The sequence below is a fragment of the Nuphar pumila genome, chromosome 14 (assembly GCF_984573655.1).
Source record: "Nuphar pumila chromosome 14, dmNupPumi1.hap1.1, whole genome shotgun sequence".
NCBI lineage: Eukaryota > Viridiplantae > Streptophyta > Magnoliopsida > Nymphaeales > Nymphaeaceae > Nuphar > Nuphar pumila.
Genome location: NC_143262.1, coordinates 86,561,975 through 86,589,213, shown reverse-complemented (window position 1 = coordinate 86,589,213; position 27,239 = coordinate 86,561,975). Strand labels below are relative to the sequence as shown.

Here is a 27,239-nt window from a genome sequence, read left to right as displayed (position 1 = left end):
TGCTGCATCAACCACATAGCTTGAGCAGCTTCCTGCTTACAGAGAGAGAGAGAGAGAGAGAGAGAGAGAGAGAGAGAGAGAGATGGCCGGAATTTTCTCAATGAGTGCTGCCTTACGTTCTAAGGCTGCCAGAAACTCGGCCGGAATTTTCAGTAGATACGCCTCAGTGCTCTTCCCGGTCGCCGGTGCCGAGAACGCGGCCGCTCGGCGAGGCTTCTCCTCGAACTCCTCCGACTCTGCTGCAGGAAACACCACCAGAATCCACCGGATAATTGAGCAGGAAGGTGTGGCACTCCTTCCTGGCTGCTACGATGCGCTCTCCGCAGCCATCGTTCAGAAGACCGGTTTCAGCGCCGGCTTCATCTCCGGCTACTCCGTCTCTGCCGCGCGCCTTGGCATGCCTGACATCGGCTTGATGACGTAAATTCACTGATCTTCTTAGTGCATGTCATTCTCTCTGTAACTTGGTATGCTCTCTTTTTCCTTTATGTTGCCTCAATTGAAGGTTGGAGGTTGAATTGATTCTTGGCTTCAGGCCGCCGGAGATGGCAGCGGCGGCACGGACCATTTGCGCCGCAGCTCCTGACATTCCGTTCATCGCAGACGCCGGTATAACCTTCATGATCTCTTCCTCCTCCTACTCTCTTCTTTTGTGTTTTACTCTAAAAAACCACGGATCGTAGACCTGGTCTCATGTTTGATACGGCATGCTATTAATGCTTGTTCGAATTCTATCAGTTGAAGTTAAAATTGATTGCTCAAGGAAAGGAAACCACTAAATTATATCTAAAGATCAAGACTTGGATTGTATGCTGCCACGCACAAAGTGTGACTGTCATCTTACCAAATCTTCACCCATCATTTTCTCACAAGGTTCACATCATGTGCCATGCCTGCTTGGGAGCAACCCGTCTTGGTATTCCTCGATATAGGTGTGGTGTTTCATCTTGAGAAATTTTGAGATGAAATAGACATCAGCAGATAAACTGCATGTTAAACATGCAACGCGGCTGCATAAAAAATGACCCATGCACAAGGAACCTGCCACATGTCTGTTCACACGGCTATCAATGTGCAATTGTCACTGTCCAGGCAGGATGTTAGTTGTGTGCACCCGTGTTAAAACCTACAGAGCTTCTTCCACTTGGGGAAGGGGCTATGTGGGGTTTTACTGTACAAGTAGGACGCAGGTCCATGCTAGTTTCAAACTAACCTGAAATGGTCGGACATCTTGAACAGGTTTTCTGTTATTAACACACACACATACAAGTAGTGTTGGATCGGTCTTGGTTTAACTAAGAGGCGTTTGTTACACTCTCACTGGGAAGCTCTTTTCATAGACATTTGTTTAACCCTTTATAGAAATAGAGGATGAAAGAGAGTCTCTTTCATAAAAAAGGCCATAAAACAAACGCCCCTTAAGAGAAACATTGCACCTTCTCATCCCCTCCAGTCTACTTTGAAGAGCTTGACCGGTGGGTGGGAGAAGTGGTAGCTCTTTTCTCTAGAGTTTGGCCACCTAACCTGATCTTTTCACAACAAATTAACCAACCATGGCACTAACTTTCCATTAAAGAAAACAAAAGGCAAAAAAATAAAAAACAACTATTTATGCAACTTTTTATTTGTAGTCAACTTGACACTATTATTTAATGTTATCACTACAAACTGCAGCTTGGTTTTGTGAACTATGGGAAAGGTTGTAATTTGGAGTGTGTGTATATAGTTTTAGGTATATTCCATGTGCAGCAATAGTATCGGGAACAGATATGTACTGAACCGTACCCTAAAATTGAAAAGATTTGCTGGTCCACCATGTCTATTCAACTGTGATGCAGCGGTGCTGCATAAAAAAATTACCATAATTGTTTTGGTTTTTTTTTTTTTGCCTTTTGGACCCTTGGCTAGATAGAAGCCCCAAAACAGTAGGAGGCCCTTTATGACCAGCAGTGAAAGAAAAGATGCCTTTATAGCTCATCAGAACATTTAAATAAGTGTCACATTGACTAAGCTTGTGTTAAATAATGACCAGAACGACATGACAGAAAGTCGGCCTCCATGTCCCTTCAGTTATAAATCCAAGAGTCAGAGAAGGGTTGAATCCATGTGCATTCCATTCAGATCTGCACAACAGTAGTCACATGGGTACGAGTGCAGGTATATGGGGTAGGACACATAAATTTCAGTATGGGAATACAACTGTTATATATATATGTAATTGTTTTTTAAGATATATACAGCAGAACTAAGCTGGTCTCAGGTCAGACTTAAGTGGGCGTTTTCACACTAGGTCCAAGTTGGAACCAACCTAGGTGAGTTTGGGTCTGGATTAAGGTAAATTTTGACTAGTGGGAAGAATTTTTCCTTGTTTGGAAGAATGAATAAAGTAGAAAATCCTTTTAATTCTAATTTTGGTGTCTGCATCCAAGTTTTCCTTCAAGTTTCAAGAAAGACAATAGTAAAAAGGAAGAAAAAAAAGGTTTTTACAGTGTTAATTCTAAGATAGGTAACTGAAATCAGTTAAATAGTTACATATGCATGCCATTGTAATTTTTTCATCTCTTCTTCTAGCCTTTTTCACTTTTTGTTGTTTCCTAGTGAAAGGGAGAAGGGCATCTTGTTATCTTTCTTTATTTGTTTTCTTTCAGCTACCGTCTTGTCTTATCCTACTGAAGTTTCAAAAAGTAGGAGAAAACTGCTACTTCCCCTCACCTGGAAAGACTTCACCAGAAACTTCTAACGACCTCAGTAACATATTGATAACCATTCTAAGGATCCAGGTGAAAGTGGGTAAAGATGCCCAGGTCTGATTCAGAGAGGATATGTTTTCAGATTCAGGACATATTCTTTCATAACTGAACTTGGATCCATGTCAGGTATATATGAATTGGATCTAGGATTTTTGCTTTTATTCCTATCTAGCCAAATTGGACCCATTTAGCAGATGAGGAACTATCTAAACAAAAGGTATTTCAGATCATAGATGCCACCCTAGGTATGATCTACACTGAGAAAAGGATCAGGTGGACCCTGGTTTTACTAAGTGAATTTGTTAGCTTATGCAATCAAGTCCAGCGTTGTCCATTTTAGATTTCTGGGGAACTTATCAAAACTTATTGTCAATAAGGTGACTAAGTTTTCAGGTATTCACATTATAATCCTTGTGTCAATATGTTATTTACTTATTTGATCATTTTCAGATATAAGTCTTGCTTTGTCCTGCTTCTACTGCATATCTGACTTGCATTTCTGTCTTAGTACAATTTGGAAAATTGGCTTTCAGTTCCTTATGCATAATCAAACTTTTAGAGTAACAAGTCTACCATACATGACATGGCTTGATTGTTAGAGGTTTCATGCCAATAATTCCTATCTACGTAACATGGAATCTTCTAACAGGGCACCACACCCGCGTCACACCTGCACCCATGGGGGTGCGACACTTGGACACGGCTTCCTTTGTCAAGTGAAGTCAACCACACTGAGGTCCATTTGTCTATAAATAGATTCAGTTAACCCTAACCAAGTCCGGTTTTATCTATATTATATAAATAAATACATAAATGCACACACATACATGTAGTGTTAACTTAAAACTGTTAAAATGTATATATACCCTTCCTGCACCCCCGCACCCAAGTTTTTTTAAAGTGCCGCATAGCCACATTCGCAGCCGTATCCACACCCTCACCTATGTGACAGATTCCTGTCCATCCAAATGGGAGTCCGTGCCAATAATATTGTATCTGGCTCATTTCTACCATAGTAGATCTTAATTAATAGGATCTGCAGCATCTGCTTGAAGTTAATGCCAATAATTCCAATGCATCCAAATAGAAGTTCATGCAATAATGTTGTATTCTGGTTCATTTCCACCATAGTAGATTTTACTTCATAGATTTTGCTATTGTGCTGTTAACTGTCTTCTGGACTAGTTTATGTAAGATGTCTGTAGTATGACACTTCAAATAATGTAGTGAGATCTTATAAAGCCTGCATTCTAGTGTATTAAGACAAAATAAATGCTTCACATCCAGATAGACGGGAAAACATGCTATGTATTTCATCTCATGTGTCTAAAAGTTATCATTGCACATGACTAATTCTTTTGTTTTCTTGATACCATCTTAGACACTGGTGGTGGGAATGCTCTCAATGTACAAAGGACTGTCCAAGATTTGATTGCAGCTGGTGCTGCTGGATGCTTTCTTGAGGTACTTTTCACAAATTCTACACTCTTTAATTGTGATTTTGTGGAAGTACAATATGGCTATTTCAACCTTCAGCTTTTATGCTTAAGCATGATTTGTGTGTTCGTGTTAACTTACTGTTAATCTTTCTACTGTTTCAGGATCAAGCATGGCCAAAGAAGTGTGGTAAGAAAGCCATTTCATGGCATCTCATCTTTGTTTCTTAAAGAATTAATTGTAGAGAAATTCATGTTTTGTTTTAAACTTACATATATGAGTATCTAATGGAGTTTGTTATTCATTGTGTGTGCGAACCGGGAAGGCCATATGCGTGGCAAACAGGTTAGTTCTGCTGATAACTCCTATAGGGCAACCATGTAGCTTTTTACACATTAGATCCATAAATGAGCTTAGAATGGCGAAACTGACAATATGGTGATAAGTGAATTATCATCTAGATGGATGATAAAACTTGGTATGTGCTTTCTATGTTTTCATGTGTACATGTATGCTTTCATATTTTTATGAACTTACATGTTAGGACATGCATACATGTGCAAGGCTTATCACTCCAATCATTAATACTATGTAATCACATAAGCTTCATCTGTCTTTTCATCTCCTCTTATTTTGATTTGCATATCTTTTGAAGGTTATACCTGCAGAGGAGCACGCTGCAAAGATTGCTGCAGCAAGAGATGCTATAGGAAACTCTGATTTCTTCCTCATTGCTCGAACTGATGCCAGGGCCATATCAGAGAAATATGGATTATCAGAGGCCATATCAAGGGCCAACCTATACATGGAGGTACTTGATGAACTAATAAAAGTGAAAATCTACAGTACAGTGCCACTATAATCTGAATTTTCCTGCACTAGACAGTATCAATCCTGTAGCTTTCTGGCCTTGTCAATGCCAAAATTTTGCTCAAAACCTTTCCTGTCCTTAAGAGGGCACTAAGGCAGAAGTTCCTGAGCATGTCAAGTTTCTGTACATAGAGAGGCCAGAAACTGTCTAAGCGACTAGTTCTTGGAACTTCAGCAGCAGAGACTAACAACACTATAAAATGATGGGATATGGGGACCTCTCCCAACAAAGTTTCTGCTAATTCTCTTCTTCAAATACGACAGCAATAGGATGTGGTTGGTCATATTCTAGTTTCCCTTGGTTATAATTTTGTCTTTGCTTTCCATCCTAGGCTTTGTAGTAAGCACCCAAAACGTTGTCTTTTCTAATATTTGCTCACATAAATCAAATATAGGAGTGTGCACAACTAGACCAGAACATCCCATCGAGACAACACATCTGCTCCTAAAACCATCCAAATGCACTTTAGTCCTCACTGGTGGAGTTACTCAAAATTGTAATCACATAAAAAGTGCACCATTTGACTGAGTTATCGTTGTCAATGATTATTGGCCACACTGACATCATGTGAAAGAAATATTACTTGAACTTAATTTACACAACAATCTTAACATCCTTTCCTTTTCCAAAGTAAAATACAATACAAGTTGTATGCATTCTATTACAAAAGGCATTTACAGAAGTTTAACTTGACATAAACAGGCTGGAGCAGATGCCTGCTTTGTTGATGCACCAAGAAGTGACAATGAACTTCTCGAAATTGCACGCAACACAAATGGTTACAGGGTTGTCAACATGATAGAAGGAGGTGTCACTCCTTTACACACACAAGAAGAGCTTAAGGAAATGGGCTTCCATATCATATTGCACTCAACTACAATACTCTATGCAGCAGCCCACGCCTTGACGGACGTACTGCAAAAGATGAAGGAGACAGGGTCCAGCAAAGACCTTCTCGACAAGTTGGTTAGCTTTGCAGAATTCAACCAGTTGATCAACCTGGAGTCTTACTTTTCGCGTGAAGCTCGCTATGCTGAGTACAAGAATACACTTGAAGCCAGGAACGAGGTGAAGGCTAGCAGTGCGGCTCTGTGAAACTTGATCAACAATTGGGTATAATTTGATGAGTGAGATTTTGATCTTGTGTTGATCTTGCTTTGGTGTTTGGTCACCAAAGTGCAGTCTGTCCATAGGAGAACCATGTACTTTACCACTATATTGGTTTCTAGGCGTGGAATGTTTGGAAGTTAATTAGCGTCAATAAATGATCCATGTCATACTTCAAATGGTTGCACTCTGTTTGTGATTCTCTTTGTAAAGTTTTTTAATGTAGTCTGTCCATTTCATATAAGAGCAGCAATATTGTGACTGGCTGGCATCAATTAAGTAATGCTATGTGCAGAATATTGTGGGGTCTCCCAAGAAATTAACAAAGTGTGATATCTGTGGTAAGATACGCCACATTTTACTCATGGAAGAGGATAGATATTTTCATATAACGACTGCTCAATTATGCAATCCTTTTAGAGAGAGAGCGAAGTAGTTAAAAAGTACATTTTTAGATCAATAGGCTCTTGGGACAAAGAAAAGTGGGAGAAAATGCATGATTTCTCACGGTGGTACACCCCTTAAAAAGAATCATGTCCCGTGACAATATGATGTTGAAGGCTCTATGTTGATCCTAGCCATCCAACTGGCACATTTAGATGGCTAGAATTAATCCAGGTTTAGGTGAGAATGTGAATTATTAATCCGAGTCACTGGTTGGATGGCTAGCATTAAATCTAAGATGAATCACTTCATGTCAGACTATGGGATCTGTGTTCTGCATCCGTTGTTTTGCACAGATTTAATCACAAAAGCTTGGAACTTACCATTGGGATATCTGTTGGACAAGGCCTATTCCATATGTTGATGACATACTACCATTTAATTTTTGTGCACCTTTTCAACTGTGTTTTTTTTCCTAGCTAAGCCAAGGAAAAACCTCCCATCACCAACCACACATTTGCAGTCTCCCGCCTAGTTAAACCCTGAGGTTTCCTCGGGCCTGTATGGAAAGTGTGGCGAAGTCCTTGAGTCTCATCATGCTCTTGAATACCCGTGGGAATACACTCACTTTCAACCTTGTGACAAGGAACGCCTCCCATGGGTTTCGAGCTTGCGACGTCCCTTCAGTTTGGTGATATTAGTAAGTCCCTCCTACTTAATGAGCAGAGCCCTTGTGAATTACTATGGTCATGGTTTTCTATATTTGTTTAATTTTTTTTTTTTCTTGTTTTTTTCAGAAAGCTAAGGGATGTCTTATGAGATTGGAAGTTGGAAACTCTTACCTAGTATTTTGTTCTTCATAAATAAATTTACAACACCAACCATGACCAAGCCTCTTAGATTAATGCAGTCAGCTTTCTATAAAGAGTTGGAGGCTATGAGATGAATGGTGTTTTATATAGGGACATGATCAGTATGATGAGGTCACGCACACACACAACCAATCTATGGGAGTAAATATTAGTAAATATTTATGTCTGGCACATATACATTTAGATATATGTGCCAGACATAAATATTTACTAATATTTACTCCCATAGATTGGTTGTGTGTGTGCGTGACCTCATCATACTGATCATGTCCCTATATAAAACACCATTCATCTCATAGCCTCCAACTCTTTATAGAAAGCTGACTGCATTAATCTAAGAGGCTTGGTCATGGTTGGTGTTGTAAATTTATTTATGAAGAACAGAATACTAGGTAAGAGTTTCCAGCTTCCAATCTCATAAGTCATCCCTTAGCTTGCTGAAAAAAAAAACAGAAAAAAAGAAAAAATTAAACAAATATAGAAAACCATGACCATAGTTATTCACAAGGGCTCTGCTCATCAAGTAGGAGGGACTTACTAACATCACCAAACTGAAGGGACGTCACAAGCTCGAAACCCATGGGAGTTGTTCCTTGTCACAAGGTTGAAAGTGAGTGTATTCCCACGGGTATTCAAGAGCACGATGAGACTCTCAAGGACTTCGCCACACTTTCGATACAGGCCCAGGGAAACCTCAGGGTTTAACTAGGCGGGAGCCTGCAAATGTGTGGTTGGTGATGTGAGGTTTTTCCTTGGCTTAGCTAGGAAAAAAAATACATTTGAAAAGGTGCCCAAAAATTAAATGGTAGTATGTCATCTAACATATGGAATAGGCCTTGTCAAACGTATATCCCAATGGTAAATTCCAAGCTTTTGTGATTAAATTTGTGCATACCAACGGATATAGAACACAGATCCCATCGTCTGACATGATGTGATTCATCCTAGATTTAATGTTAGCCATCCAACCAGTGACTAGGACTAATGCACATTCTCACCTGAACCTGGATTAATCCTAGCCATCTAAATGTGCCAGTTGGATGGCTAGGATCAACATAGAGCCTTCAACATCATATGTCACGGGACATGATCCTTTTTAAGGGGTGTACCACCATGAGATATCATGCATAACTTAATAGCTTAATTGCACTTTTGAAGGGTTACTTTTCTTGATCCCACGAGCATATTGATCTAAAAATGTACTTTTTAACTGCTTTGCTCTCTCTCTCTCTCTCAAAGGATTGCATAATTGAGCAGTCGTTATATGAAAATATCTTTCCTCTGCCATGAGTAAAGTGTGACACATCTTACCACAGATATCTTACTTTGTTAATTACTTGGAGACCCCACAACATTCTGCACATAGTACTTTTGATGCCATCCACAGTCACAATAGTGCTGCTCTTATATGAAATGGACAAGCTACATTAAAAAACTTTGCAAAGAGAATCACAGAGTACAACCATTTGAAGTATGACAGATCATTTATTCTTACACTAATTAACTTCCAAACATTCCCGCCTAGAAACCAACATATTGATGAAGTACATGGTTCTCCTATGGACAGGCACTGCACTTTGGTGACCAAACACCAAAGCAAGATCAACACGATCAAAATCTCACTCATCAAATTATACCCAATTGTTGCTCAAGTTTCACAGAGCCCCACAGGGGAACTTCCAACTTTGGGCTCTCTTAACTACAACCTGCACATTTTTAATGTGATAAATATGATGAAAGTCAATTCCATCTAGAACCTATAATTATGACTGATGGGATTTTTTTTTCACATTCTTATACGTAAGCCTCTAAATTTTTTTTGTTGCACCAATTTGAGACATTGCCTGAGAACCATAATGGGATATATGGTGGGTGAGTTATCTTCCCTATGTCGAACATGCATGTGAATAGTGTGGGTATATAACTGCATTTTTGGGCAATTGTTACCAAAATGTTTTGCTCCTTGTATTTCAGCTTGGTGTAAAATAGTTGATGTTGATTTTGAAATTGGACTTGGTCTGTAGATGGAACTGTGTGTGCTTTCAATATCATCGGGAGGCATAAATTCCAGTAAGTTCTCCACATTGCTTATTTAGTTTCACATGTCATTCAGTTTACACATTTTTAAGAACCCTTCTTTTCTTGATGCAGTCAGGAAACTTATGGAGTTAATGAAGCAAACTAAAAACGGAAAATATTTGTACGGATAATTTGACTCGATTTCTTAAAAACCCTACAATTTTTTATATTTATTTTAATGTAATATCACAAATATATGACATCATTAGGACCCTTTTACCCTTCGCAATTGAGAATTTATGCCTTATTGCGATAAAATTGTACCTCCCATCAGCTAGTTCCAACTCATATTAAATCCAGAATTACAAGTTTTTTATGTGAAAACTCATATTTCGTGAACTTGCATAATTTTTGGCGAAACTAAAGCTATCAAAATCGCAAATATCCTACTCTTTTGCATATAGGTCAACATTTTGCATAAAAATATTTGTGAAGCTCCACTTAAACAAAAACCACTAAAATCCTACTATTTTACATAAATCATACTTTTTGCATATAATTCACAAATGCGCATAAACATATTTGTGAAAATCTTATTCTTTCACAAAAATCTTTCTATTTCGCAAATGAATTGGTTATTTGTGATTTTAGTTATTTCAGAGGGTTATGCGAAACAATAGAATTGTTGTGAAACTCTCAAATTTGTGTGAATCAATAGGATTTTCACAAATATTTTTTTGTGAATTTGTGAATTAACATGTGAAAAAGTATGATATATGAAATTTTAGTGGTTTTAGTTTAAGTGGACATATGTTTAAGCAAATTTATATAGTATTTGTGATTTTAGTGGTTTCAGTTTTTAACTGTGAATGTAAGCAAATAGACATTCAAATCATTTAAACATTCAAATGATTTGAAAACATATAAACAATGATGTTATATACAAATAATTCAACAATGCTTTCAGTTTGAACATTCAAATCATTTAAACATTCAACAATGCTTTTAATTTAAATATTCAAATCATTTAAACATTTAATAATGATTTAAGATTTACATTCAAATCATTTAAATATTCAACAGTGGTTTTAATTTTATATTCAAGTTATTTAAACATTCAATCAATAACATTATATACAAATCAAAGACAAACAAACAATTTTATATAAAAATTCACTCATAGAAACATTCAAATGACATTATAAACAAATCAATAAGTAATCAATGAGTTACAATATTGATCTTCGAATATATATAAAAAAAAATCAAATAAATTTCTACGGTTGAGGATGCAGTGATGGTTGCGATCCTAACTCCTTGACAACCTTCTTTGCATTATTCAAAAGGTCAACTTGAGTACTTATCATATCTTCTTGAGTACGTACCATATTGTTCAACATACAGATTTCTTCAAGTGCAAGAGTCAACTCTCTCTCTGATCCACTTATAATCTTTTGTGCTTCTCTTCAACTTTCTTCTCCTCCTAAAAGGCCCTCTTTGTCATTAAAAAACATGCAACCTAGTGGGTGGTTACAAAATCGTTACTGGTGGCATGTTCCATGGATGACAAAATGATGTCTTTGCCTTCTTCGTGCCAGTCTTGAAGTTCAAAAAAGAATACCATGGGGTAATCTTTCGTGGCATGTGATAGAAATTTGCTAATAGCACGAGGACAACTGGTTGGTTGCTGAACAAACCCAAAATACCGAATGACTTGACTGGCCATTTGGTGCTCAACTTTATTCATGTTGTACATTCAAATGTCTTTCCTAACGATATTCTTCGCTCCTACAACTGCATCAGCATTCTCCTCCTCCTCCAACGTACTTTCATAGGAGCACTAATTTACCTACATATCTTTTATGGTTAGGCCTACAAACATACATTTATTAAAAACATACAAAATATCAACAACAATACTTATGTTTGCCCTAGTTAGCCTGCGAAGCAATGTAGAGCAGTCTGCATGTAACATGTGAGAACCCACTAATCTTTGATCACGACCTTCCACTACAAGAAAAATGTTATTTAGCGATGAAAATTTGCGACGGAAATAATTCATCGTAACTTTGCGATGGATTAGCAAGAGAAAACTATCCGTCCCTAAAATTGGAATTAGTTGCGGAATTTGTGATAGAAAATTTTTGTCGCCAATGCTATCGCTAATTTGCGACGAACAAATTCTGTCTCACACTCTGTCGCAACTTCGCGACACCATTTTTTCATCGCTACTCCGTCACAAATTTGTGACAGAATTTTTCCATCGCTAAATTTCTCATAAAACCCTAATGCAAGCCCCTTTCTTTTCTCTTTCTTTGTTTCATTCTGTCGTCGTCGACCGTCGCCCTTCGCCCTTCGCCCCCCGCCTGTCGCCCGTCATCCGTCGCTCATCACCCGCCGCACTCTCCTTCACCTCCTCCTTCTCTCATCGACTGTCGTCCGTCGCATTCTCCTTCACCTCCTCCTTCTCTCGCCGACCGTCGCCCACCACATTCTCCTTCATCTCCTCCTTCTCTCGCTGCTCGTCGCCCGCCGCACTCTCCTTCACCTCTTCCTTTTCTTGTCGCCCATCGCCCGCCGCACTCTCCTTCACCTCCTCCATCTCTCGCCGCCCGTCGGCTGTCGCACTCTCCTTCCCTCACTCCATCTCTCATCGTTGTGTGCCACCTCCAATGACCCTCGAGCATCGACGCCGCCGTGTGCCGCCGCCACCATCCCCCGAGCACCGACGCCGCCGTGTGTCGACCACTCGACGACCCCCAAACAACCTGATTTGTTCATAGTGTCTTGTGGTCCGACAGGGTCCGAACATGACTGGGCTCTCACCCTCTTCGCCCCCCCCCCCCCTTCTAGGGAACTTGGGTCCAGTCCGTCGGTGAAGATGCTTCTACAGCCTAGAACTCGGTAGGTGAAGCCTACCAATTCTCAAGTTGAGCTATTCCCGGTTCTCTCGCCGTTACTAGGGGAATCATTGTAAGTTTCTTTTCCTCCGCTTATTGATATGCTTAAACTCAGCGGGTGGCCTCACCTGACCTGGGATCGCTAAGCTGAGACGAGTAATCGCCTTTAGAGTTACAACAAACTTCTAACATTTCATGCGAGCTGCTGTAATCCACCGCACACAGAGTGCACGACTATGGTAATCCCTGCTTGCCTCACTGCATCGTGTCGTGAGCCTACATTTCAATCGATGACACACCGATAAAAAAAGCACTGCAGGCCAATCCTCTGTTTGTACATTTGTGCTTTGCAAGTGCGTAGCTAAGCTAATTGCGTGATGCTTAGTGTTAAGCATCACATGCGGCTAAAAATGCCATACCAAAAGAAATAAGAAAAATGCAAAGGCAAAAGCATTCAAATCGGGTAAATACCAATGGTGAGTAAGAGATGCAGATGCATCACAAGTTATTTAATTTCTTGGATGCAACACTTTTCTGTTCACACACTCACTTAGTTGTAGATATCTAGGACTGCTTTGATGGAGTTCGGAGTTCATGTAGAGCATGATTTGAATGTATGAAAATAGAAGTGCTCTTATTTTTGAAGATCAGATTCCATGCTAGTCATCATAGTAGTTAGCGGGATATTGAAGTGTGTTTGTTGCAGGTACATGTTTGACATTGTTTTGATATGAATGATTTGAATGTATTGCAATGTTTGATGTGACTGTATCCATACTTGCATGAAGTTATTTTCAATTTGATTATGGCTTTTATGTGAAATTGTATCATGAAAATATGCTTCAAATGAATGTTTCGTATTGATGAATGTGATTTCATCATTCTAAATATCCTTGTGATGAGTGTAAATATAATGTGATGGTTTTGCATATGAAAATATTAAGTTATCAATGTTTGCATCATAGTTCTTATGATTGAATGACATTATATATATATATATATATATATATATATATATATATATATATATATGTGTGTGTGTGATTGTGTGTGTGATATATATATCAAATCATTACATCCACCATCAATGCATGATAAATTAGATATTTTCTTATTATAGCATTCTTATGATTCTCTTTTAACTGGTTAGGATAATATCTGTAACATCATAGGATAAAATGGCTACAAACCGTGAATGAATGTACCGTAGGATAGTTGACAATGCGATATCGCTTGAATATATGGATGGTGTTGATAATTTTATTGAATTTACAATGGCAAGTGTCAGTACAGTGGATCCCATTGGTCAGATCAGGTGCTTCTGCATGATGTGTAAGAACAATCGATTTATAGAACCTCATGGTGTTAGACATCACATATACAAGAAGAGTTTTGTGAGTGATTATCAGAATTGGACGCTTCATGGTGAATAATTTTGGAACAATTTTGACGCACGGGTGGATGTGGTGCACGATAATCCATATGTGAATTTGATATGTGATGTCGCAGGACCAGAACTAGGTTTTGCTATGGATCCTAGTGATGTACCAACTTGGGTAGAGGAATAAGTAACAAACGATGCAACTAGTAGATTTTATGACTTACTTAGAGATGCTGATGAGCCACTTTGGAATGGTTGCGAGAGTCACACTATCTTGTCTGCAGTTCTTCAACTATTGAATTTAAAGTCCGAGTATAATTTGAGTCAATCATGTTTTGATCGTATGTGCTCTATTGTGAAGAGTATGTTGTCCAAAGATGAGAAATTACCACAAAATTTCTATCGTGCGAAGGTTATGGTCAACGCTCTAGGTATAGGGTATCAAAAGATAGATGCTTGTCCAAATCACTGCATGTTGTATTTCAAAGATCAAGAAAATAGCAGATCATGTCCGTCATGTGGGCATCCTCGGTTCAAGCCAAAGACAAGAGGCAATGGTAGCACGAGGTCAAAAGTAATATCATACAAGTCGCTCCGCTACTTCCCTCTCACCACTAGATTGCAATGATTGTATATGTCTTCAAGGATAGCTAAACACATGAGATGACATGCAAATAAAGTTCGACATGATGAAGACAAGATCACGCATCCTCTTGACGCAGAAGCTTGAAAGTATTTTGATCGTACTAATCAGACCTTCGCAATGAAAGTGAGAAATATTAGGCTAGGTTTATGTACAAATGAATTTAATCCATTTGGGGGTAGATCAATTTCATACTCGTGTTGGCCAGTATTTATCACCCCATACAACCTTCCTCCAAGCTTGTGTATGAAGCATCAAAAACTTTCTTTGTCTCTATTAATCCCTGGTCTGACCTCTCCGGGCCAAAATCTTGATGTATATTTAAGGTCATTGATTGATGAACTAAAAATATTGTGGAATGACGGTGTTCTCACGTACGATGTGCATAAAAAACAAAACTTTAATATGAAGGTTGTTGTTCTATGGACAATCAGTGACTTCCCTGCATATGGTATGTTATCTGGTTGGAGCACACATGGAGAGGTTGGCATGTCCGTACTGCATGGAGGATACAAAATCTTTTAGATTGATGCATAGAAGAAAGTCATGCTGGTTTGATTGTCACCATCGATTTTTACTCATCAACCATCTGTTTCGACGATAAAGAAATATGTTCTGAGTAGGCACAATTGAAATGGAATGTCCACCTATACGATTGTTTGGCATAAAGATTTTAAGACAATTGCGATAGTTTTCATATGAACTGACAGATGCTTGTACTCGGACGCACTTCCTTGAATTTGTGAAGGATCACAATTGGACAAAGAAATCTATATTTTGGGAACTACCATATTGGTCAACCTTATTGATATGACATAATTTGGATGTGATGCATGTGGAGAAAAATGTGTTTGATAATGTGTTCAATACAGTAATGAATGTCAAAGGGAAAACGAAGGATAATCCGAAGGTCTATATGGATTTAAAAGTAATATGTAAAAGACCAAAATTGGAACTCAAAGCATACAATGACAAAGTACTGAAACCAAAGGTAAGGTATGTGCTTGAACCAGATCAAGTAAAGCAGGTATGTCAATGGTTGAGACAGTTGAGATTTTCAGATAGATATGTCTCTAACATTGCTCGGGTTGTGAAGATAGATGATGAACAATTATATGGGTTGAAGAGCCATGATTGTCATGTCATTATGCAACGGTTGATTCCTCTAGCATTCCATGATATGTTAGACAAACCTATATGGGGGTATTATCCGAGTTGAGTAAAATTTTTAGAACATTGTGCGCATCAAAAGTTATACTAACTGAGGTAAAAAATCTTGAGGATTCTGTCGTCACTACTATTTATCAGTTAGAGAAGATATTTTCGCCAGCATTTTTTGATGTTATGAAACATGTGATCATGCATTTGCCATATGAACTTAGGGTTGGTGGTCCTGTGCGATATCGATGGATATACCCATTTGAAAGGTATATTTTTTTTATATTTTTCTCTTCAATGCTATTAGAAATTTATTGTATTACAAGATGTATATTGTTGACAGATGCATCTTTGACCTCAAAAAAAAGGTTTGTAATAAAGCAAGAGTGGAGGGTTCTATTTATGAGGCGTACACTTTAGAAGAGATTTCAAATTTCTCATTTATGTACTTTGAACCTCACATTCCAACATGTTACAATTGCTCACCTCGTAATGATGATGGAGAACAATTTACTGTAGCTGACAAACTGTTGATATTTCAACCACTTGAGTATGCCTTTGGCAGTTGCCGATCAAGACTCTTGGAAGATCAATAGCAAGACACAACACAAATCTATATCCTTTTTAATTGCTTAACGATCGACCCCTACATTGAGTAAGTATACTTAATATTTAACATTAAGTTCTATACATGCGTACATGATTTGGTAATATAAATATTTGTTAAGTGCAGACGATTTGATCTAGAGTTGCGAAGAGAACTTTCACATCTCACTGATTCAGAAGTACATAAAGAACATGAAAATAAGTTTGTGACATGGTTGAAAGAGTTGGTAAGAACGATGACATACATTCTTTCAGTGTAAACAATAATAAGTTACTTAATTGGTCATGATCACAGTCATTATTTATGCTTATAGGTCCGTCATGGTGATGTTAATGACCAATGAATATGTGATTTACAAAATGGTCCGACCAAAGTTGTGCAATGTTACAATAGGTATATCGTAAATAGTTATTGATTCTATACAAAAGACTACGGTGTAAACAACTCAACGATAAATAGTGGCGTGTGTGTCAAGGGTAGCGGCTATGGTGAAAACGAACATGACTACTATGATGTTATAGAAGAAATAATGGAGTTGACTTACTTAGGCATAAATAATAGGGTAACTTTATTCAAGTGTCATTGGTTTGATCTCACAACAACAAGAGTCGACAAAGCCTCAGGCATTGTGGAGATGAATCATAAATCAATGTTTGGAATATATGAACCATTCATATTAGCCTCGCAAGCTCAACAAGTTTACTATACTTCATATTTAAATATAAGGAGGTCAGATAGAAATGAATGGTGGGCAATTTGCAATGTGAAGTCTAAACTATACCCTAAGTATGATCAATTACAGGAAGACAAGATTGCTGAAGAGGGTGATTACTATCAATCAGATGATATGTATAACTTATCTTATGGGTCACACATGATATGCATGTCATATCTCCATTGTTCGATGACACACGTATGAAAGAATGTGATCCAAATGATATACCAAGTGGATGGACGCCCAATAAAAAAGAAGACGAAGAGGAGGATGAGGAGGAAGAAAAAAAATATGAAAGTCAAACAAGTGATGAGAAAGCATACTCGAGCCAGTGAAATACATCTTATAATACATACCATATCACTTTCTCATATGCTCTTATGTTTGAATGTATTGCAATGTTTGATGTGAATGATTTGAATGTATTGCAATGTTTGATGTGACTATATGCATGCTTGCATAAAGTTATTTGTGATTTGATTATGTATCCATGAAGATATAGAGTTGTGTAACTGATCGAAATAAAAAATTTATTTGTTAGAATATGGTTCATGGAGGTCACAGTGGTTGAGCACCCAGTGGTAGCCAGACTCAACCTTCATCTTCACGGGCTGCTTCGATAGGTATATCATTTAACTAATTGTATACTTGATTAGTTTAAATATGCATTGTGTGAATTTCTAACTCATTTTTATATAGATGATATTTTGTCTGCACATGACCCACCTACACCAGCTATTCATACATGTCACAAGACAATGCCGGATGCAGGGTTTTCTCAGTCTAACACACGATGACTCATTCAAATAGTGTATATCAATAATCGATCGTAAGTATTTCATTTTCACTTATCCAATATGTATCTTATAAATAGTGTATATCGATAGTTAATGTGTACAAATTCATGTACAATGCGAGGTTTGAGCCACAAGAAGTAATACAAAAAATTAGGCAGTCACTAGTTGAGCATCTTCCAGGACCTGTCGCTCAATGGAAAAAGTACCCGAAGGAGATGTTGGAAAGATTGTGGTCTTCATTCATGGTATATAATCGTTTATCATAGCTAATGTGTTTCATATTTATTTTTTTTGTTATAGTCATATGTACTAACTTTTTAAAATTATGTGTAGGCTTCGAATCGCTTCGCGACTGCGAAGGAGGAGCAGGATACGAGGCGGGTACGGTAGAAGGTGGTTGTCAATCGTTTTGCAGACATGCTGCACAGTATGAAGACTGCAGCAATAAAAGCATCTGGTGGGATAGATGATCCACTGCAATGGAAGGGTCATGGCCCTCCTACTATCAGGTTAGATTATTGGGATGCAATGTGCGACAAGTAGACAGGCTATGAATTTTGAAACCGCTCAGCAAAGGCTGCAAAAAACTGCGCGAAGATGCACAATGCTCGATGCCCATCTACACACAGGTGGATCTAGGACTTTTGGGAGCCACCAAAAGAAAATGGTAACTCATCAATATATATTGTCAAATTTATAAGTATTGTTGCATACTTTTTAATTCATTTTTTTATCATTTAACCTCGCAGGAAGCAGAAAAAGAAGGCATTGTGTCTTAAAAGGATGTGTTTGTTGAAATACATAAACGTAAGAGCACGGAAGAGTTTGTATCAGAGAAGGAAAGAGCGACAAAGATATGTATTTATTGTATTAATAAACATTGTAATAGACAAGTTACCATGAACATTATAATTCTTAATTATTAATCCATACTGTAATCATTACTTTATAGAAGTCATACGAGCAGCAGATGGTAAAGCGATATGACGATGACTCTACTCAGCATCCGTCTTTTGATCCTGCAACATGGGTGACTACAACCTATGAACCAAAAAAGGGTCGTATGTTCGGGTTTGGAAGTAATATGAACATCACACCAGTCATTGCCTCCTCCAGTCAAGGCTCTCAGAGTTCTCCCGCCAGCATCAACTCCCAACGTCCGATTGACCCTGCTAATTCTTAGGATGGTGTCTGTCAGCTTGTTAAGGACACAATACATGACTATTTACATGAAGCAATTTCCGACGTTGTTCGTAATGAGTTGTGCAACTTTTTTCGAGGCAGGGGAACTTCGTTTGCAGGTGCCTGTCAGGTATGAAAGTTTCATGTCATTTGTTTCATGTTGTTAGATTTCAAGCCAGTATATGCATGATTTCATCACATATGAGCATGATTTCATCATTATGAAAGTTTTTTTACTGCCTTATAAAATATATATGCATGATTGAATCACTATGAAAGTTTTTTGACAACCTTAGAACACATATTAGCATGATTTCATCATTATGAAAGTTTTTTGACTGCCTTAAAACACATATATGCATGCTTGAATCACTATGAAAGTTTTTTGACAACCTTAGAACACATATATGCATGATTGAATCACTATGAGAGTTTTTTGACAACATTAGAAAACATATAAGCATGATTTCATCAATATGAAAGTTTTTTGACTGCCTTATAACACATATATGCATGATTGAATCACTATGAAAGTTTTTTTACAACCTTAGAACACATATTAGCATAATTTCATCATTATGAAAGTTTTTTTACTGCCTTAGAACACATATATGCATGCTTGAATCACTATAAAAGTTTTTTGACAACCTTAGAACACATATATACATGATTGAATCACTATGAGAGTTTTTTGACAACATTAGAACACATATAAACATGATTTCATCACTATGAAAGTTTTTTGACTGCCTTATAACATATATTTGCATGATTGAATCACTATGAAAGTTTTTTTACAACATTAGAACACATATATGCATGCTTGAATCACTATAAAAGTTTTTTGACAACCTTAAAACACATATATGCTTGATTGAAGCACTATAAGAGTTTTTTGACAACATTAGAACACATATAAGCATGATTTCATCACTATGAAAGTTTTTGACTGCCTTATAACACATATATGCATGATTGAATCACTATAAAAGTTTTTTTACAACATTAGAACACATATAAGCATGATTCCATCACTATAAAAGTTTTTTGACTACCTTATAATACATATATGCATGATTGAATCACTATGAAAGTTTTTTGACAACCTTAGAATACATATATAAGCATGATTTCATCACTATAAAAGTTTTTTGACAACCTTAGAACATATATATAAGCATGATTTTATCACTATAAAATTGTTTGACTGCCTTATAACACATATATGCATTATTGAATCACTATGAAAGTTTTTTGACAACCTTAGAACACATATCTGCATGATTGAATCACTATGAATTTTTTTTACTACCTTATAACACATATATGCATGATTGTGATACATAACACATTTATTTGACAGCGTTATAACACATATGCATGCTTGAATCACTATGATATTTTTTTGACAACCTTAGAACACATATTTGCATGATTGAATCACTATGAATTTTTTTTTTGTCAGCCTTAGAACACATATCTGAATTCAGTTAATGTCCTTCACTTTATTGCTAGCTAGTCTATGTGTAATTCATTCATGTTACTTTGATTACCTTAGATTAGGTGCATTGCATATAATTTATTTTATTATATTTTGTTTATCAATTTTAACCTTTCGGTTCTCTTGTAGGATGCTGGAGATAATCAGCATAGAGAAGCTGATGGAGGCATGGATGAAGGGGCAGATCGAGACAATGAAGAGGATGATGCTCAAAATCTTGGTGATGATTAGATTCATGTGTTGCATTTGTTGCACCTTCTTGTTGTTTCAAAAGAAACTCTTTGTATATGTTCACTTGTAAATAATTAGAACTTGACGAGGATTATAGTGGATCGATAAATTTTTTCACCTTGTATCTTGTGTTAAATTTATTTCAGCTGCTTTGTATTTGTATTTTGTATGTGTACTTTGTTTTTTATACACAGGATATATAAATTATATAACGAGAAAAATTTTCTTGATATTTATATTTCAAACAATTTTATTTTTATTATTTTTTTATTTTTTACGATGGATTAGTGATAGATAATATCCGTCGCTAATTAGTATCGGCCTCCAATTTAGCGACAGATTAGGGACGGATATTTATCTGTCGCAAAACTGAATCGGTCGATGCTTTGCGACGGATTATAATTCGTCGCAAATTCGTCGCTACAATAGTGACGGATATGTATCTATCACAAAACCAAATCTCTATGGATTCGCGATGGCCTCATGACGGATCATGGCATTCGCTAATCTGTCACAAATTAGCGACGAAAGTAGCGACAGATGTGTTTCATAGCTAATTAGCGACTAGAAAATTAGGATGAAAGTTATATGTCGCTAAACTGTTCAGCGACGGATTTGCGATGGATTACGACCGTCGCTAATCCACAGATTTCTTGTAGTGTTCTTCATTGCATGACCGACTCCACATTGCAACACGTGAAAATTCATGGGCAACGTCACACATCTGGGGCCTTTAAATGTAAAGATTAATATACAGTATGTATCAAAACACATTCTATAAGTATAAATCAAAAGTTTAGGTACAATGAAAGAATAAATACCTTCAACAATACTAACATTCCGGCAAGGTTTTTTCTTTCACTTCTCATGCTACTCAAACTTACATACAGGTGTGCAAGTGTAGTTGCTCCCCATGCGTATTAATCGATGCGATTTAAGTCTTCCAATAATTTGATGTACGATGCATGGACCGACTTTCCACTAGTGTCGATGAATAAGCATGAGCCAAATAAGTATAACAAGAATGTTCTCACAATCTTGTCTACTCTATTACCAACCTTTCTTTCAATACACAGTAGTTTCGCTTCCATCCTCTCTTGATTTTATCGCCTTCAAATGTATCACATGCTTGCAAATAAATATCACACAACTGTTTAAATTTTTTTTACCACGTGCCACTCACTGGCTTCCCATGGCACTTGATTCCAGTGATTCATGTTATATCCTCTAATGTGATGGTCATCTCAAGATCTTCAAACTAGAGCGTATTGATTGTCGAATTTTAAAACTGCACAACGACCTCTAAGAGGAAGTGATTGATGTTTCATAGTGTGATTTTCAAGAATTTACGAAAATGCATTTGATCCAACAACTCATTCACTTCCTCCATCAATGTTGAAAACCATTAGTATGTAGAACTAGTGCATGCAGAATGTTACTCGTCTGAATCATTTGGTCGATAATCTTGTAATCCAAATTAATTTTACTCAAATTAGTCAATTTTAATGAATTCATGTATAGTAGCAATATATATGTTAATTTAATCAATGAAATCAATTACAATAAATTTCTACATGTTTTACACATACATGACAAACTAATCAATTGCATTTATGTATGGTAGCAATATATATATATATATATATATATATATATATATATATATATCAATTTAATCAATAAAATAAGTTAATTACAATAAATTTTTACATGTTGCACACATGCATGATAAACTAATCAATTGCATTCATGTATAGTAGCAATACACACACATGTATATATATATATATATATATATATATATATATATATATATAATCAATGAAATCAATCAATTATAATGAATTTTTACATGTTACATACACACATGACAAACTAATCAATTGCATTAATGTATAGTAGCAATATATATAAATAAATTTAATCAATAAAATCAATCAATTGTAATAAATTTTTACATATTTCACACATACATAACAAACTAATCAATTGTATTCATGTATAGTAGCAATATATTTATATATCAAAATCAATGAAATCAATTAATTGCAATGAATTTCTATATGTTGCACACATACATGACAAACTAATAAATTGCATAACCCTCACTTATATCTACTTTCTGAGGAGGGTCCATATTAATCTCAGTCCCTTTCACTACAAGAAAATTGTTAATTAGCGACGGAAATTTGCGACGGATTTTTTCCGTCGCAAATTAGCGACAAATTAGCTAGAGAAAAATTTCTTCATGAATCTGTCGCTAATTAGCGACGAATTAGCGATGAAAGTTGTTTCATCGCTAATCCATCACTAGTTAGCGATAGATTAACGACAACAATTTTTCGTCGCTAATTCTCAATACAAGAAAACCATTTTAGCGAGGGAATTTTTCCGTCGCTAAATAGCGACGGAAAAATTCCCTCGCTAAATCCCTCGCTAATTTTCGATTTAAACCGAGCGTGAAATTTCCCCTTTCTCCTCATTCGAAATTTAAATGGACTGCGCACGATTTAAATCGCTCTCTCCCCGTCGAAGAGCGCGCTGGAGAGCATGACGGCGATGAGGCAGTTTCACGGAGGACGGCGACGCCGGCGGACGACGACGATGGAGGACGGCGACGCCGGAGGACGACGACGACGACAGAGGACCGTGACGATGGAGGACGGCGACGACTTTGGAGGATGCAGTTTCATGGAGGACGGCGATGACTTCGGAGGACGCAGTTTCACGGAGGACGGCGACACCAGAGGACAGCGACGATGCCAGAGGACGGCGACGACGGACGACGGCGACAACTTCGGAGGACGCCGTTTCATGGTGGATGGCGACGAGGCTGAGCGATTGTTGGAGGACGGCGACGCCGGTTCACGAAGGACGGCGATGCCGGAGAGCACCGATTCACAGAGGACGATACAAGTCTATGCAATGCCTGTCGGGTGCGGTATAAGTCTGGCTTATTGCTGCCGGAATACCGCCCGACAGGGATCAAATTTTTTTTATTATTTTTTTAAATTTAGCGACAGATTAGCGACGGATAATGTCCGTCGCTAATCTGTCGCAAATTTGCGACGAAATTAACGACAGATAAGTTTTTCGCCAATTAGCGAGCAAAAATTCGCGATGGCCTCTATCCATCGCTAATCCGTCGCTAAACTATTTAGCGACGGCTTAGCGATGGATTAGCGACGGATTTAGGTCGTCGCTAATCCACAGGTTTCTTGTAGTGTTTGTCAAGTACCTCATCTGCCCTCTTATCACTTTCACTACAGGTGACCGCATCTCCAGCTTTATTTATCTGGGCATTGAGGTTATCAACAACCTCATAGCTAGCCAATGGGTTACCCTCCCCCTCCTTAGATGCTTCTGAGATGGGAGACAAGATTGTGCCTACAAACTGCTCAACTTTTTCTATACATTTTTTTTTAGATACGAGCTACTTTGAAATTTGTAGTTATTTATTATATAACAATTCAAGTTTTTTTTCAGCTCACCGCTTGAACGCAACTGTATGTGATTATTGATGGTGCATTTTTTGTAGAAAACATTGGGCACCCACATTTTTAGCAATGGATGTGATTCCCTCTCTACCCATTTCTTTTTACTAAACCATGCTTCCAAATTATCAGAATGACCCAATTCATAGTTCTTCATTGGCTTTTGTTGTTGTGGTTGTAAAAATTTAGATAATATGGGTGTCATCCCCTTCGACACAGTCTTTTTCTTATTAGTCATATTTTATTAATAAACATATTCAATTTTTTTCTACAATAATAATACAAAGAATATTGAACAAGCATTAGAAAAAAAAAACTATTTGCATTTCAAAAAGTATTTCAAAAAAACAAGGAACATTGTGCTTATCAGAAATAATAAAAAAATATTTTATTTCAAGCCAAAAAAACAAAAGTGAATACTATTTCATTCAACCGTTAAACAAAATGGAACAATGTTTGATTCAACCGTTAAACAAAAGGGCATACTGTGCTTACCAAAAAACATGTTGTCAATGGTTCAACAACGATGAAATGCCTCTAATGAATAGTTGTTGAAAATAATTGTTGAAAATATTTGACGAAAATCATTACTGGAAGAGAAGCAGGTAGTGAACCACTGGTTGGGGACAAAAGACAAAAAAAATCCTTGATTATGAAAAAATAATCAAGTTAAGGACCATAACTGCTTTATATATGATTTAAAAAAATATTTTGCAACAAATAACCAATATCACATATGTGTTATACTTTCGCAAATAGTTAAATATGAGATTTGTGATACGAGGAGATTCACAAATCATGTTATACTTTCCACCAACAATCCTAGAGCTCAAAAAATGTTGGTAGTAAATCTTCATTAGCATTGAGGGGGGGCTTCATAGCACCAATAGTCTCCAAAGTTCACTAAGTTGCAGCAAATAGCATTGTCATTGCTCACATAATCTTTGTTTACTCAAGCCGTTTCTTGTTTGAAGTTTCAAGTTCTTCATACTATTAAACGTTTTAAGCCATGTGTTGCATATATTATATACAAGCCTTTTCTTGTATACATGAGAATATGTTGAAAAAAAGATAATGGAATTGTTCTATTCGCCCATTCCTCTATAGTGCAGTGCAAACTTTCTTGTAATCGTGGGTTGAAATGATCGTCCTCATAATACTGCATCTATATATACTACTAAACAGTCACAATTGTTGAATATCAAGTCTTCAGTATCACATGCAGGATACTACATTCTTGGACAAGATGAAATTTCTTTTATGATGAGAATATTAGATTTTGATTCTTCAAAATAATTCATGATTTCTTTATCCATTGTAAACTTAAATGTCTATATGTACACATGTTATGGCTAGTAATTATCATGGTTTCATGCTCTTTGGGCAACTCATCATTCATCAATAACAATAGGCTTCTACCATTAGAATTAAAATTACAACTTTTAACTCCTCAGCTTTCTATAAAGAGTTGTAGGCTCTGAGGTGAATGGTGTTTTTTATATAGGGACATGACTAGTATGAGTATTTGGTCACACACATGCAACCAAGCCATGCCCTACGTGGAGCTCAAACTTCAACTCCCTGCTAAACATCCCCCAGTGTATGAATAGGTTACAACAAAGCCCCATAAAAAGTGTACCATTTTTCTTCTTTGGAAACATCATCCTCTATGGATTGGTAATAATGACATGCAGCATCATAGGATTCTCTTAACTCTTTGCCAATGCATTATCCTTTTCTACATTATAATTAGGGGTATCAACGGGTTGGGTTTACCTGAACTAGACATGAACCAAACCCTATAGGGTTAGGGTATGGTGATAAATAATATGACCCAATTAAGACCCAGGTTCAAACCCGAAGGTCCGATTAATACATGAACCCGAGTATAGTTTGTGAAATTTTATTTTAGACCCGGGCCAGACCCAAGTTTCGATTAAGACCCACAAATATTCAATGTAAAAATGATAAAAATATTATTTTGCCGGGTATAGCTTGGGTCTAGTTCATGCAGTTCTTATCGGGTCCGTGTATGATTTCTCTTATGATGGGTCCAATTAGACCCAGGTTTGGACCCGATACCATACTCGAAAATTGGGACCAGGTCTGGTTCCATTTTGGGTCAGAACCAAACCCGACCGGTTGACACTCCTAATTATAATAGCTTAATCATATTTATATGGTAGCTTTTGAGGGCTTCTAGGATACATGAACTCCATAAAATGAAAGCTCCTTTCCCTTTGGGGAGAATTGTAGACAATTTTATATCCATTTTTACTTGGAAAAGATTTCAAAAGACACCAAACAACACGAATTGATGTTCCTTTCAAAAAAAAAAATCAGTATAGATTGATGTAGAGATCAAATGGGTATTTTGATTATAAATAATTTCTGCACACACCAACTTCCTTCTTTGCCACCAGGATGTGCCACAAGCATTCTTTAATGATTGTACACCAACATGAGCTACATAGATACCTTCGGCCTTCTCAACCTTCACTCTATAAAAACTACTAAAAATCTTTTGATTTTCTACAGACTTGGACTTGAAGACAAGAATTTACAGGGATCTCCTGCGGTAGATGTGACTCTGCATCTTGATGATTCGGCACGAGAAGTTGCAAAGGCTCAAACTCTGTTATGCAAATGAAGATTGCAGACTTGGATCACTGCATTGAAATCCAAAGAGATGCACAGAGGTCACCAGATTACATATCCAAAGAAATATATAATTAGAAAGAGAAAAGAGATGTTGTACAGGGAATGAAATCATTTCTTCATCAGTACATCGACATCTTGTCAACTCTCAAACACTTCATCATCCGGCTGCACACCCATCACAGACCATAAAGACAACAAAACGGGTGCCATTAAACATTTTGTATAAAAGTAACTAAATAAATTAAAGGGTTCCTTGAATAGTTGCAGGATCTCTGTGAAGCTTTTCTGGAAACATTTTAGGTTCAGTCTCTTTACTACAAACGGTCTTTGATCTAGTCCATTCAGGTTTTAAATTTTAAATAAAAGAGGCAGCCTAAATTAAAAGAAATCACTATTTGTTTCTAGTCTTAACTAGGGATGGCAGTGGACTGGGGAAAGCGGGGCCCCGCCTTGCCCCGTTTGGACAGGGGATGGAGGCGGGGATGAAGGTTAAAATTCATCCCCGTGCGGGGATGGACTGACACTTTCC

General features: G+C 37.1%; 1 protein-coding gene across 1 annotated transcript; it reads left to right on the top strand.

Annotated features, from left to right (window-relative positions):
- The first annotated feature begins 11 nt into the window (after positions 1 to 11).
- Positions 12 to 6,459, top strand: LOC149817245 (carboxyvinyl-carboxyphosphonate phosphorylmutase, chloroplastic-like). Its single transcript, XM_089986636.1, has 7 exons — positions 12 to 420; positions 536 to 609; positions 4,132 to 4,214; positions 4,352 to 4,376; positions 4,513 to 4,532; positions 4,843 to 4,998; positions 5,761 to 6,459. The coding sequence occupies exons 1-7, from the start codon at positions 83 to 85 to the stop codon at positions 6,151 to 6,153; spliced, it is 1,089 nt and encodes a 362-aa protein (XP_089842762.1). The 5' UTR covers positions 12 to 82; the 3' UTR covers positions 6,154 to 6,459.
- The last annotated feature ends 20,780 nt before the right edge of the window (positions 6,460 to 27,239 follow it).

What these genes read in the sequence shown, in the direction of transcription:
- LOC149817245 (XM_089986636.1), top strand. Translation starts at nt 83, where the DNA reads ATGGCCGGAATTTTCTCAATGAGTGCTGCCTTACGTTCTAAGGCTGCC. An exon ending in TCCGTTCATCGCAGACGCCG is followed by an intron (nt 610 to 4,131) that starts GTATAACCTTCA and finishes ATACCATCTTAG; the next exon opens with ACACTGGTGGTGGGAATGCT. An exon ending in AGCATGGCCAAAGAAGTGTG is followed by an intron (nt 4,377 to 4,512) that starts GTAAGAAAGCCA and finishes CGAACCGGGAAG; the next exon opens with GCCATATGCGTGGCAAACAG.